The sequence below is a fragment of the Glycine soja genome, chromosome 5 (assembly GCF_004193775.1).
Source record: "Glycine soja cultivar W05 chromosome 5, ASM419377v2, whole genome shotgun sequence".
NCBI classification, from domain to species: domain Eukaryota; kingdom Viridiplantae; phylum Streptophyta; class Magnoliopsida; order Fabales; family Fabaceae; genus Glycine; species Glycine soja.
The window spans coordinates 32,163,467-32,177,972 of record NC_041006.1 but is presented as its reverse complement, the minus strand read 5'-3'; the positions used below and the strand labels follow the sequence as shown (position 1 = coordinate 32,177,972).

The 14,506-nt window shown below is 30.8% G+C and overlaps 2 protein-coding genes across 2 annotated transcripts; one reads left to right on the top strand and one right to left on the bottom strand.

Annotated features, from left to right (window-relative positions):
* Positions 1–6,552: 6,552 nt before the first annotated feature.
* LOC114412543 (zinc finger MYM-type protein 1-like) lies at positions 6,553–9,106 on the bottom strand. Its single transcript, XM_028376472.1, has 2 exons — positions 8,200–9,106; positions 6,553–8,115 (listed from the first exon to the last, which is right to left on the bottom strand). Exons 1-2 carry the CDS (start codon positions 9,102–9,104, stop codon positions 6,651–6,653), a joined length of 2,370 nt encoding a protein of 789 aa, XP_028232273.1. The 5' UTR covers positions 9,105–9,106; the 3' UTR covers positions 6,553–6,650.
* A 2,501-nt stretch (positions 9,107–11,607) lies between these two features.
* On the top strand, positions 11,608–14,161 carry LOC114412542 (zinc finger MYM-type protein 1-like). The gene is made up of 2 exons (XM_028376470.1): positions 11,608–12,514; positions 12,599–14,161. Exons 1-2 carry the CDS (start codon positions 11,610–11,612, stop codon positions 14,061–14,063), a joined length of 2,370 nt encoding a protein of 789 aa, XP_028232271.1. The 5' UTR covers positions 11,608–11,609; the 3' UTR covers positions 14,064–14,161.
* The last annotated feature ends 345 nt before the right edge of the window (positions 14,162–14,506 follow it).

Here is a 14,506-nt window from a genome sequence, read left to right as displayed (position 1 = left end):
AGGACTATTTCAAATTTAATATTAAGTTAGGGACTAATATGCAAAATGGATATAATCTCAGAGACTAAATTGTTTATTCACTCCATTTGACTAACTTATAAGATACTTTGACCAAAATAAACTATCAGGTTATATTTGTAAAAACCAATTAATAAGTTAATTGAAAGCTCTAAGTTATAAGCTGGGGGCTAAAAACCTAATTTAAAAGTGTTTGCTAAAAATAGTTGATAAGTTAGATGATAATTTTAATATTTGAATTTATTTCTAAAAACTTATCATCTTAAAAAGTAAGACTATAATTTTTTAAAATTTTTATTATAAAAGAATCTTAAAGATTTAGTTATTTTACTCCTAGTGTTTAAAATCAAGTTTTCAACAAACTAATATTTTTTAAAAATCATTTTCCCCCGAAAAAAGTAGAATTAAATTGAATAACCAATATTTTTTAAAATTATATTTTAATATTTAATTTTTTATTAATAAGATTGTTTAGAACAAAAAAAAATTCTTTTTTCTTTATCATTTTGATGTTTTATAAACTTTTCTTTAGTGACCAAATACTTTAAATAAAAATAAAAATAATCAATGTAATAATTCCTTAAAATAAATAGTTTGACATTAAACAAAATAATAAAAAAAGTAGAATTCCAAGTTTCATTATAATAAAGAAAATAAATGGCATCTAGTGTCTAGTTTTCCATATTAAATTAGCAATATTAAAATAGGTAAAATGGTTTTTAAATTGAATAAAAGGGACAGCCTAATTTTCACCTTATAAGAATTGATGTATTTTAGGAAATTAAATAGTAATTAATTTGCGTGAGTTGTTTGATATTTAATTATTTTTGGGTTATGTTTTATTTAATTACATGACTTTGTAATTTATTATATATACTAGTATGCAACCTGTGCACATGCACGGGTTGTTTGGTAAGCGAGTTTGCAAACATTTTTTAACTGCAATATACACTTAAAATCAAATACACAAGTGAAGATTGTTGAAATTACATCATTCACAAAACATTTGTTCAAAATTTCATACTACAAAATGAAGTTTAATCAGTGTCCTACATATGGCTCCAGTGCTTCTGATTAATTAAAAAAATGTAGCACATCGTTAGTGTTTCCTAACAGTTCATGGGATAATAGTAATATGCAATTAAAGGAATTATTAAAATTTTAAGCACTTTTTTTTTATTAAAAAACAGATAAATAGAGAACAAAAAAGCGACCACAACTCATTATCTCATAATCTGAATGGTTGTCAGGCTTTTCCTACCAATTCGCTTATGCACGTATTCCTTTGACCCAACACCCGGGTCATCAACATTTGCATCAACAAAAGGATCTACAAATTGAGGCCAAATAGTAAATACATTATGTGTGTGTGTGTGTATATATATATATATATATATATATATATATATATATATATATATATATATATATATATATTACACTCAATCACTAAACATAACTGACATTATCTTTTCATATTAATCAGGTAATATTTTTCAATATATATTGCGGGAAAAACAAAACAAAACCTTGGGAAAACCTATGTTTATGTACATAATTTAGACAGGAAAAACATGAAATAAACAACTATAACTAAATAATAATAATACCTTTTGCTGATATTGCACCTCTAGTTGCACATCCACCCAACAAAGCAACACTTATTTTCTTCCCTAATCCTTTTTATTTATTTTCTTATTAGGAAACAAACTAAGAAACTATAGAAGAACATAGCCTACATAACAACAATAATAATAACAATAATAACAATAATAACAATAATAATAATAATTAAACAAAACAAAAAAATAACAAACTAAGAGAGAGTAGGAAGAAGACGTGTGAGACCTGTGCTTGTTTAAAACTTCTTTTTTTTTTTCCACTCAATAAACCAACAATTTATTTTCTACACTTGTTTAAGAAATTTGAAATTTAGGGGCAAAAATGTTGAATCTAAGTACCCATGAATCTGTTTAAAAACATTCAATCCAGACAACATAATATTTACATAAACCAGCAAGAACAGAAAGGTGTCCAAGTAAAATATGTTTATCAATTAAGAAAAACACTAAAACTACTCTCAATATATGAAACACATAATTTGAAGAAAGAATAGTTATATTCATCAACCATGCACAATGCACTCAGTAATATCGGGTTGGAAAAAAGAAGAAGAATTCCACAATTGGAACATCAAAATTCAACTTACCTCATTTAACTCGTCTTTGTTATTTTTGCCTTGAGCCACCCGAGATACAATGCACATAATAATAATAATAATAATAATAATAACAACAACAACAACAACAACAACAACAATAATAATTAAACAAAACAAAAAAATAACACAAACTAAGAGAGAGTAGAAAGAAGACTTGTGCTTGTTTAAAACTTCATTTTTTTGCCCCACTCAACAAACCAACAATTTATTTTCTGCACTTGTTTAAAAAATTTGAAATTTAGGGGCAAAAATGCTGAATCTAAGTACCCGTGAATTTCTTCAAAAACATTCAATCCAGACAACATAATATTTATATAAACCAGCGAGAATAGAAAGGTGTCCTAGTAGAATATGCTTGTCAATTAAGAGAAACACTAAAACTACTCTGCATATGTGAAACACATAATTTGAAGAAAAAACAGTTATATTCATCAACCATGCACAATGCACTTAGTAGTATCGGGTTAGAAAAAAGAAGAAGAACTCCACAATTGGAACATCAAAATTCAACTTACCTCATTTAACTTGGCTTTGCTATTATTGCCTTGAGCTACTCGAGATGATACTCTGCACAGTACACATAATAATAATAATAATAATCACAACATAAAAAATGACCTTCAGCTAGAGCATACATAATAATAATAATAATAATAATAATAATAATAGAACCTTTTTGTTTATCACATTTTGTTCTTTTTCTATTTTAATTTATAGCAATTTCTGGATTTTGAGAGATCATATTTTAATTTATATTCATTTTGTGTATTTGTTTCAACGATTATTGATGGATTTGCATTTTAAATAAAATGATAAAAATCAATTTCATGGAAACAAATAGTTATCAATAATAATAATAATAATAATAATAATAATAATAATAATAAACATGCATAAAACAAAGCACAAAGAAAGAAACTTGCCGGCCGGATGTTTCTTCATGGATCACCTTGCAAGTGGGAAAATCAAGGAAAAAAAAGCAAAGCAGGAAAAATAAGTAAGGAAGGAAAAATATGAAACAAACAACTATAACTAAATAATAATAATAATAATAATAATAATAATAATAATAATAATAATAATAATAATAATAATGATGATGATGATGATGATAATAACAATAACAATAACAATAATAATAATAATATTACCTTTTGTTGATATTGCACCTCCAATTGCACATCCACTCAACAATGCAACAATTTATTTTCTTCCCTAATCCTTTTTATTTATTTTCTAATTAGAAAACAAACTAAGAAACTATAGAAAAACAGAGGCTACCTAATAATAATAATAATAATAATAATAATGATGATGATGATGATGATGATGATGATGATGATGATGATGATGATGATCAGAAACGGCTAGAATTGAAATAACATCAAACCACTTACCATCTATCAGTGTCAGATTAAAAAAAAACATTAGAATAAAAACCAATGTGCAAATAATAATATATTCAATATGGATAATATATTTAGTGTTCAAAGTCAAATAACCAAATTGTTCATAAAAGTGAAAAAGATACATAAGTTTAAGTACATGCCGTGCGTACGTACAGGTCGCTTGGTAAGCGCTATTGCAAAGGCTAATATGCATATAAATTTAACCAAAGATTGCAAAGTTTAATGTACATATAAGATTAAATACATAGATTGAACCATGAAGCATGATAAAGCTTAATATTCATAACAGAGCAATTGTTCAGATAACAAAATTAACAAAACATCTGGGGCAAAATTCACAAAATACAAAACAAAATTTAATCAGTATCGCTATCACCCCAGTCCTTCTGTCTTCTAATGACCATTTCCCAAATTTTTTCATTACACTGATAATAGAATGACACTTCATCTCCATGATCGAAGTGGCTCTCGATGAGAAAGTCATACCATGGTTGAAGAATGCTCTTATCACCAATGTCAGCGTAATTTATTTTCTGCACTAGTTTAAAAATTTTGAAATTTAGGGGTAAAAATGTTGAATCTAACTACCTATGAATCTGTTTAAAAGCATTCAATCCAGACAACTTAATATTTAAATAAACCACCAGAAACGTGTCCTAGTAGAATACGCAGCTTTGTATTCTTATTCTTAACTTCATGAATACATTATGTATATCTCGGCAGAAAGAAAGGTCCAATAATTATCAAAGAGTATACTTTTGATTCACACTCACAGTTTTCTGACAATATTATCTAGATAAGTATTTGCAAGCCACCAAAAATGTTAAAACTTTGAAAATCATAACCAATAATTGTTAAACCTTTTAATGATTTGATTATATGCAATTAGATTTTAGATCAAAGTGTAAACTCAATGATACAAATTAGTTTTTAAACTCAAAGATTAACCACTTCCCAAAGTGCATTATTTTTTTAAGGAATCCAAAACAACCAATCATACAATACCAAAGTGGAATCTTGAAATATTTTCTCAGCTTCTGATTGGAAAACAAACGAAGAAACAATAGAAGAACAAAACATACATAATAACAATGATGATAATAATAATAATAATAATAATAATAATAATAATAATAATAATAATAATAATAACAAAACAAAACAAAAAATAACACAAACTAAGAGAGAGTAGAAAGAAACAAACCAACAATTTATTTTCGGCACTTGTTTTTAAAAATTGAAATTTAGGGGTAAAAATGTTAAATCTAAGTACCCGTGAATCTGTTTAAAAGCATTTAATTCAAACAACATAATATTTACATAAACCACTAAGAACAGAAATGTGTCCTAGTAGAATATGTTTATCAATTAAGAAAAACACTAAAACTACTCTTAATATGTGAAATGCATAATTTGAAGACAGAACAGTTATATTCATTAACCATGCACAATGCACTCAGTAGTATCGGGTTGAAAAAAAAAAGAATTCCACAATTGGAACATCAAAATTCAACTTACCTCATTTAACTAGTGTTTGTTATTTTTGCCTTGAGTTACCCGAGATGATACTCTCCATAGTACACATAATAATAATAATAATAATAATAATAATAATAATAATAATAATAATAATAATAATAATAATAATAATAATAATAATAGAACCTTTTTGTTTATCACATTTTATTCTTTTTCTATTTTAATTTATAGCAATTTCTGGATTTTGAGAGATCATATTTTAATTTATATTCATTTTGTGTATTTGTTTCAATGATTATTGATGGATTTGCAGTTTAAATCAAATGATAAAAATAAATTTCTTGGAAATAAATAGTTATCAACAACAACAACAGCAACAACAACAACAACAACAACAATAATAATAATAATAATAATAATAATAATAATAATAATAATAATAATAATAATAATAATAATAATAATAATAAACATGCATAAAACAAAGTACAATTGCAAGCGGGAAAATCAGAAAGGAAAAAAAAATAAAGCGGGAAAAATTATTAAGGAAGGAAAAACATGAAACAAACAACTATAACTAAATAATAATACTAATAAATCTTAATATTATTATTTTTCATCCATTTATTAATTTCCTTATTTTATGTTAAATCACACTTATTTTAGAATTTAAAAAACATTATTTTTATAATTATGGTATTGTCTTTATATATATATATATATATATATATATATATATATATATATATAAGTACCGTAAATATATTAATTTTAATGATAATTAATTTTGAGGAAAGAATTTGTTGACCATCTTAAAATACTTGCATATTAGCGAAAAAATAAATAAACAAATTAGTCACAAAAATTTAAATTATTTTTTAATTTAAAACACAAAGAATAGAATGAAGATGAGAAGAAAACTATATCAAAAACACAGAAAATGACTTTTCTTGCGGCTAGTTGTGTTTGAATCGGAAAAGAAAATAAGAAAATAGAAGAAGAAAGAAAGGAACAGGCATCCAAAATCGTGCTCTACTGGAGAAATTGAGAGAGAAATGGAATTGGACATAACTAAATAACAATAATAATATTACATTATATATAAAATATGTTAGTCTTGCTGGTATAAAGTTGATTTAGATAATTATATTTGGTTTTTGAAACCTATAATTATTTATTTAGCTTATGAGTTTATTGGAATGAGATTGGTTCAATTTCAAAGCGTGAATACAAAAACTCTCATAACAACTCCTAACGTCCTTAGTTAATCAATTTCTGCATCTAAGTTAATGAATTTATAGATAATTCCCGCCATGTCTCCCCAGGCAAACACCCAAGACACCCCTTTGCAGCAGTGGCGGAGCCAGAAAAATTATAAAGCCTGGGCAAAAATTTAAAGATAGCAAATTCACATTGTATATAATATGTAAATAGTAATCAATCAAAATAAAAGAGACTCGTCATTTTGTCAACAAAAATATAGTTTAAAATAAAAGAGATAAACATAATCTTACAATAGCGGGTTAAATAAAATTACGAGGCAAGTGTCCTTTCCGAGACTTCTTTGCGGTAAATGTTCGAATAATATCAATATCATCAAGTGACTTGAATATCTTCCGCTCGGTGTAACATACCATCAAGTCATTGAACCACACATCGTTGATCTTATTGCGCAATTTAGACTTGATAATCTTCATTGCTGAAAAAGCTCTTTCAACGGATGCTGTCGACACCGGCAATATCAAAGCTAGCTCAATAAGTTTATAAACCAATGGAAATACCAAATGTTTCTCAGTTTGAACCATCTTCATAGCCAAACTTTGAACATCTTCACAAGTGGAAAAAGAAGCATTTCTTCTCACTCGAAGCACATAAGTTTCAAGTTGATCCCTAATTGTTCCTCGGTCATCATCAGAAAAGTCTGCATGATAAATATCAGCCAGACGAGCAAGCTTATCAACATCAAACTTGGAGAAAGAGTTCTTGGGGTCAAGACATGAGAAGCAATCAAGTATAATGTTACTTCCTTCACTAAAGCGGTGATCCATCTCCACACATATTTTATCAATAGCAACATAAAAAATCTCTGCACGGTAATGATGAAGATTAGTGATAGTCCTCCCTTCTGCTCTTGAACGACCCCGAACTGGTATTTCGTCATCCATATTTGGTACCAGAATACTTTTAGCAACACAAAATCCTTGGACATCGGCAAAAAAATTATTCCAGCCACTCTCTCTCATTGTGCCCAACCGAGCTTTGACAACATCAACTAATTCCATGACATTCACAATATTAAGATCTTTTCTTTGCAATATATTTGAAAGCTCGTTTGTGATACCAAACAACTTTAACATTAACCTCAAAATAAAAGCAAATTTAAAGCTCTCCATTTTTTCTATCAAACCTGCTGCTTGAGATGGTCCACGTCCATCTTCATCAACCATACTAAGCACCTTTAACACGGAGGACCACATTTGATCCAAACGAAGCAATGTAGTATGATGTGAACCCCATCTAGTATCCCCGGGTCTAGTGAGACTAGATGATTGGTGTAAGCCCCTTCCTCTAGATATCTCACCACTCTCAAGTTTATTTAAAATATCTTTGTGTTGTGCCTCTGTCAAAGCATCCCTCCTCTTACAAGATGCACTTGTTGTATTCACAATCAAGGTGATGTACTCAAAGAAATCATGAATAGATGAGCAACTACTAGTAACAGACACAACAACCAATTGCAAACGGTGAGCATAACAATGGACATAGAAAGCATAAGGATTTTCATCTAGAATTTTTCTTTGCAAACCATTAAATTCACCTCTCATATTTGAAGCTCCATCATATCCTTGCCCTCGTATCCTTGAAATAGATAATGTGTACTTATCAAGAATACCATAAAGAGCATCCTTTAATGACTTAGATGAAGTATCTGTGACATGATGTAGAGCAATAAATCGTTCCACAACATTCCCTTTGTCATTCAAAAACCTAAAACAAATTCAACCAGTTTACTTGGCGGCATAGAGAATAATAGGTAATGAAAATTGGAAATTGGAAAATACAACTACTAACCTCAACATCACCGCCATTTGCTCTTTGACGGATATATCACGTGACTCGTCAATAAGCACGGAGAATTGTCTATCACCAAGCTCTTCCATAATCACCTTGGTAACTTCATGTGCACAACACGTTGCAAGCTCCTTTTGAATGTCACCGCAAGTCATTGTGCAATTTTTTCCACCACGGTCAAAAGCATCCCTCACTTGTTCATTCTGAGATTTTACCCAATCTACCATCTCTCTAAAATTGCCCTTATTTAGCGAAGTAGAGGATTCATCATGGCCACGGAAAGCCATGCCTTGTGCTATGAGATATCTTGAACAATCTAAAGAACAAGTCAAACGAATCTTATACAATTCTTCTGATTCCTTGGTTGCTTTAGCAAACTTACTTGTCACACTTTGTCTTTGATTATTATAATCATCGTAGTGCTTGACACATGAGTTGTGCAAACTATTATGACTACCAACATGATCTTTCAAGCCTTGAGATGCATGCTTCCAATCTCTATATCCGCTTTTAGTGAAGACTTCAAAACCAAAGTGTTCGGCCCTCCCGGGTTGCTTAAAGAGAAAGCAATAAAAACAATAAGCTGCATCCTTGATCTCACTGTATTCTAACCATGTGTAATTCTTATACCATGATTTACTAAATGCTCTAGAAACACTTCCAAATGGAGTACGAGGAAAGCTTGGCAAATGTGGTTGCATTGGACCCTTCAATATATATGCCCTCCTCACTTGATCTTGAATATCCGGAGCATACTCATTAATTTGTTTCCTATGACCTGGATCACGCACAATCTCATTTGGGTCAAACTCATTAACCACATTAGGTGGCGGTTCTAATTCGGCTTCTTGTTGTACAACATTCACATTCTCAATACTTGCTCTATCAACCAAAAATCTCCTCATCTCTGAAATTAAATGATCTTAAGTTAATACTCAATTAACAATTAAAATCATAAGAATCAAAATTTAAATAAGAATAGTTTTTCAAAATAAAAGTAATCTCTTATGATTTATAAAGAGTAGGAACAAGCATTATATTATATTCAATTAAACACCATTATAGAAACTAATAAAATTAGATAACCAAAAGAAACCTTTATTGTAGATAATTTATCTATCAATAAACAAATTTACAAGTGGTATGATTCCACTGTAAAAGATCTTTTTACTGCTATTATAAATAATACTATATGCTTATAATATTACTAGATACACACTTTAGTTTGACTTATCAATAAAACTTTTATAACCAATGAATCTTGCTGTGTAGTAGCTTAATCTGACACTTAGCAGCACACAAAATGACAAAATATATTATAAAGTAAATATTTTTTATAATGAAATTTATTGAAGTTATCAGTATGATACAATATTATAATTTCACCATATGAGATCTTAGATAAACTTGAAAAATATGGGACCCATTTTCACAATGTTAGTACTTCTATATAACATAAAATATTTAACCTTTCAAAGACAAACCCAAATTTTTCTTCTTCTCTGTGTCTGCTACTACTAGGCGGTGCAAATAAACCCAAATTTTTCTTCTTCTTCTCTGCTACCTTTGTGTTAATTGTTTCAATTTAAAACCACATTCAGTTGAAATTAAACAATTACTAACCGAAAAAAAGGGGAAGGCGGTAGTCGGAAAAGAACCAGTAGGTGTCGATGGCGGAAGCTTTAAGGTTTCTACAGTGTTGCTGCGGTGACGAAGCTTTACTTCTTTTGTTTCTGTTACCTATATTTTTGCCCTTTTAATTTTTAACTCTTACAATTGTTTTGCCCTTTCAATTTCTTACCCTTTCTTTAATATTTTTCTTTTAATTTTTACCTTTTTTTTTACCAAATGAATTTGGGCCAGAGCCTGGGCAATTGCCCAGGGTAGCCGGGCCTTGAAACCGCCTATGCTTTGCAGCTACCACTTCATTCAGCTCATAAACCAAATGACCACTATAAACTTCACAACATTTATCTCTTTTCTCTTTTGTCTCCAAATCATCAAGTAAGTCTTCACCCGACTTAACACTTGGAATAGGAAATGAGTCAAGAGAAGATTTGGAAATAATGGATTCCCCTTGTTTGTCTATAAAATGTGATTCTGAAACATCATAGTAAAAGCAGATAATGAAACCAAAAACCGTAAAATTATGACCTTAATATGAAGAAATCCAAAGTCATAGCCATCTGACCGGCCTGCTTTAAGCTCATCCTCTCCAGGCGCAAAAACTCTGGGACAAGACTGTGAAGGAGCTGAGAGTGCTTTAGCTGTTACGGATGCTTTTCATGTTAGTAAAGTTGGATAGGCCCCGATTGCTTCAGGAGCATCTAGAATATCAACACCAAGTGATAAGCCCAGACCAACAATTATTTTCGTTGGAGCTACCGTGCATGCCCATAAACATAGGCGGTTTCAAGGCCCGGCTACCTTGGGCAATTGCCCAGGCTCTGGCCCAAATTCATTTGGTAAAAAAAAAAAAAAGGTAAAAATTAAAAGAAAAATATTAAAGAAAGGGCAAGAAATTGAAAGGGCAAAACAATTGTAAGAGTTAAAAATTAAAAGGGCAAAAATATAGGTAACAGAAACAAAAGAAGTAAAGCTTCGTCACCGCAGCAACACTGTAGAAACCTTAAAGCTTCCGCCATCGACACCTACTGGTTCTTTTCCGACTACCGCCTTCCCCTTTTTTTCGGTTAGTAATTGTTTAATTTCAACTGAATGTGGTTTTAAATTGAAACAATTAACACAAAGGTAGCAGAGAAGAAGAAGAAAAATTTGGGTTTATTTGCACCGCCTAGTAGTAGCAGACACAGAGAAGAAGAAAAATTTGGGTTTGTCTTTGAAAGGTTAAATATTTTATGTTATATAGAAGTACTAACATTGTGAAAATGGGTCCCATATTTTTCAAGTTTATCTAATATCTCATATGGTGAAATTATAATATTGTATCATACTGATCACTTCAATAAATTTCATTATAAAAAATATTTACTTTATAATATATTTTGTCATTTTGTGTGCTGCTAAGTGTCAGATTAAGCTACTACACAGCAAGATTCATTGGTTATAAAAGTTTTATTGATAAGTCAAACTAAAGTGTGTATCTAGTAATATTATAAGCATATAGTATTATTTATAATAGCAGTAAAAAGATCTTTTACAGTGGAATCATACCACTTGTAAATTTGTTTATTGATAGATAAATTATCTACAATAAAGGTTTCTTTTGGTTATCTAATTTTATTAGTTTCTATAATGGTGTTTAATTGAATATAATATAATGCTTGTTCTTACTCTTTATAAATCATAAGAGATTACTTTTATTTTGAAAAACTATTCTTATTTAAATTTTGATTCTTATGATTTTAATTGTTAATTGAGTATTAACTTAAGATCATTTAATTTCAGAGATGAGGAGATTTTTGGTTGATAGAGCAAGTATTGAGAATGTGAATGTTGTACAACAAGAAGCCGAATTAGAACCGCCACCTAATGTGGTTAATGAGTTTGACCCAAATGAGATTGTGCGTGATCCAGGTCATAGGAAACAAATTAATGAGTATGCTCCGGATATTCAAGATCAAGTGAGGAGGGCATATATATTGAAGGGTCCAATGCAACCACATTTGCCAAGCTTTCCTCGTACTCCATTTGGAAGTGTTTCTAGAGCATTTAGTAAATCATGGTATAAGAATTACACATGGTTAGAATACAGTGAGATCAAGGATGCAGCTTATTGTTTTTATTGCTTTCTCTTTAAGCAACCCGGGAGGGCCGAACACTTTGGTTTTGAAGTCTTCACTAAAAGCGGATATAGAGATTGGAAGCATGCATCTCAAGGCTTGAAAGATCATGTTGGTAGTCATAATAGTTTGCACAACTCATGTGTCAAGCACTACGATGATTATAATAATCAAAGACAAAGTGTGACAAGTAAGTTTGCTAAAGCAACCAAGGAATCAGAAGAATTGTATAAGATTCGTTTGACTTGTTCTTTAGATTGTTCAAGATATCTCATAGCACAAGGCATGGCTTTCCGTGGCCATGATGAATCCTCTACTTCGCTAAATAAGGGCAATTTTAGAGAGATGGTAGATTGGGTAAAATCTCAGAATGAACAAGTGAGGGATGCTTTTGACCGTGGTGGAAAAAATTGCACAATGACTTGCGGTGACATTCAAAAGGAGCTTGCAACGTGTTGTGCACATGAAGTTACCAAGGTGATTATGGAAGAGCTTGGTGATAGACAATTCTCCGTGCTTATTGACGAGTCACGTGATATATCCGTCAAAGAGCAAATGGCGGTGATGTTGAGGTTAGTAGTTGTATTTTCCAATTTCCAATTTTCATTACCTATTATTCTCTATGCCGCCAAGTAAACTGGTTGAATTTGTTTTAGGTTTTTGAATGACAAAGGGAATGTTGTGGAACGATTTATTGCTCTACATCATGTCACAGATACTTCATCTAAGTCATTAAAGGATGCTCTTTATGGTATTCTTGATAAGTACACATTATCTATTTCAAGGATACGAGGGCAAGGATATGATGGAGCTTCAAATATGAGAGGTGAATTTAATGGTTTGCAAAGAAAAATTCTAGATGAAAATCCTTATGCTTTCTATGTCCATTGTTATGCTCACCGTTTGCAATTGGTTGTTGTGTCTGTTACTAGTAGTTGCTCATCTATTCATGATTTCTTTGAGTACATCACCTTGATTGTGAATACAACAAGTGCATCTTGTAAGAGGAGGGATGCTTTGACAGAGGCACAACACAAAGATATTTTAAATAAACTTGAGAGTGGTGAGATATCTAGAGGAAGGGGCTTACACCAATCATCTAGTCTCACTAGACCCGGGGATACTAGATGGGGTTCACATCATACTACATTGCTTCGTTTGGATCAAATGTGGTCCTCCGTGTTAAAGGTGCTTAGTATGGTTGATGAAGATGGACGTGGACCATCTCAAGCAGCAGGTTTGATAGAAAAAATGGAGAGCTTTAAATTTGCTTTTATTTTGAGGTTAATGTTAAAGTTGTTTGGTATCACAAACGAGCTTTCAAATATATTGCAAAGAAAAGATCTTAATATTGTGAATGTCATGGAATTAGTTGATGTTGTCAAAGCTCGGTTGGGCACAATGAGAGAGAGTGGCTGGAATAATTTTTTTGCCGATGTCCAAGGATTTTGTGTTGCTAAAAGTATTCTGGTACCAAATATGGATGACGAAATACCAGTTCGGGGTCGTTCAAGAGCAGAAGGGAGGACTATCACTAATCTTCATCATTACCGTGCAGAGATTTTTTATGTTGCTATTGATAAAATATGTGTGGAGATGGATCACCGCTTTAGTGAAGGAAGTAACATTATACTTGATTGCTTCTCATGTCTTGACCCCAAGAACTCTTTCTCCAAGTTTGATGTTGATAAGCTTGCTCGTCTGGCTGATATTTATCATGCAGACTTTTCTGATGATGACCGAGGAACAATTAGGGATCAACTTGAAACTTATGTGCTTCGAGTGAGAAGAAATGCTTCTTTTTCCACTTGTGAAGATGTTCAAAGTTTGGCTATGAAGATGGTTCAAACTGAGAAACATTTGGTATTTCCATTGGTTTATAAACTTATTGAGCTAGCTTTGATATTGCCGGTGTCGACAGCATCCGTTGAAAGAGCTTTTTCAGCAATGAAGATTATCAAGTCTAAATTGCGCAATAAGATCAACGATGTGTGGTTCAATGACTTGATGGTATGTTACACCGAGCGGGAGATATTCAAGTCACTTGATGATATTGATATTATTCGAACATTTACCGCAAAGAAGTCTCGGAAAGGACACTTGCCTCGTAATTTTATTTAACCCGCTATTGTAAGATTATGTTTATCTCTTTTATTTTAAACTATATTTTTGTTGACAAAATGACGAGTCTCTTTTATTTTGATTGATTACTATTTACATATTATATACAATGTGAATTTGCTATCTTTAAATTTTTGCCCAGACTTTATAATTTTTCTGGCTCCGCCACTGCATCAAACCACGTGGCACAACAAAGCAGTGAAGATTGGATTATTCAGCAAACACCTGTCACAACCAAAGGAGTCTAAACTGGGCACAGAAAATGACCAAAAAGCCAGGAAAATGGATACGTATCAAGCTTCTAGGTATGGGTACATTAGTAATTTCATTGGCATTCTCTTTTATTATATACCTTGGATGCTTATGATGTTCGGCCTAGAATATGGATATATTAGTTTTTGGGCTTATATAATAAAAATAAAATACGGTGTGTTGTAGGGGTG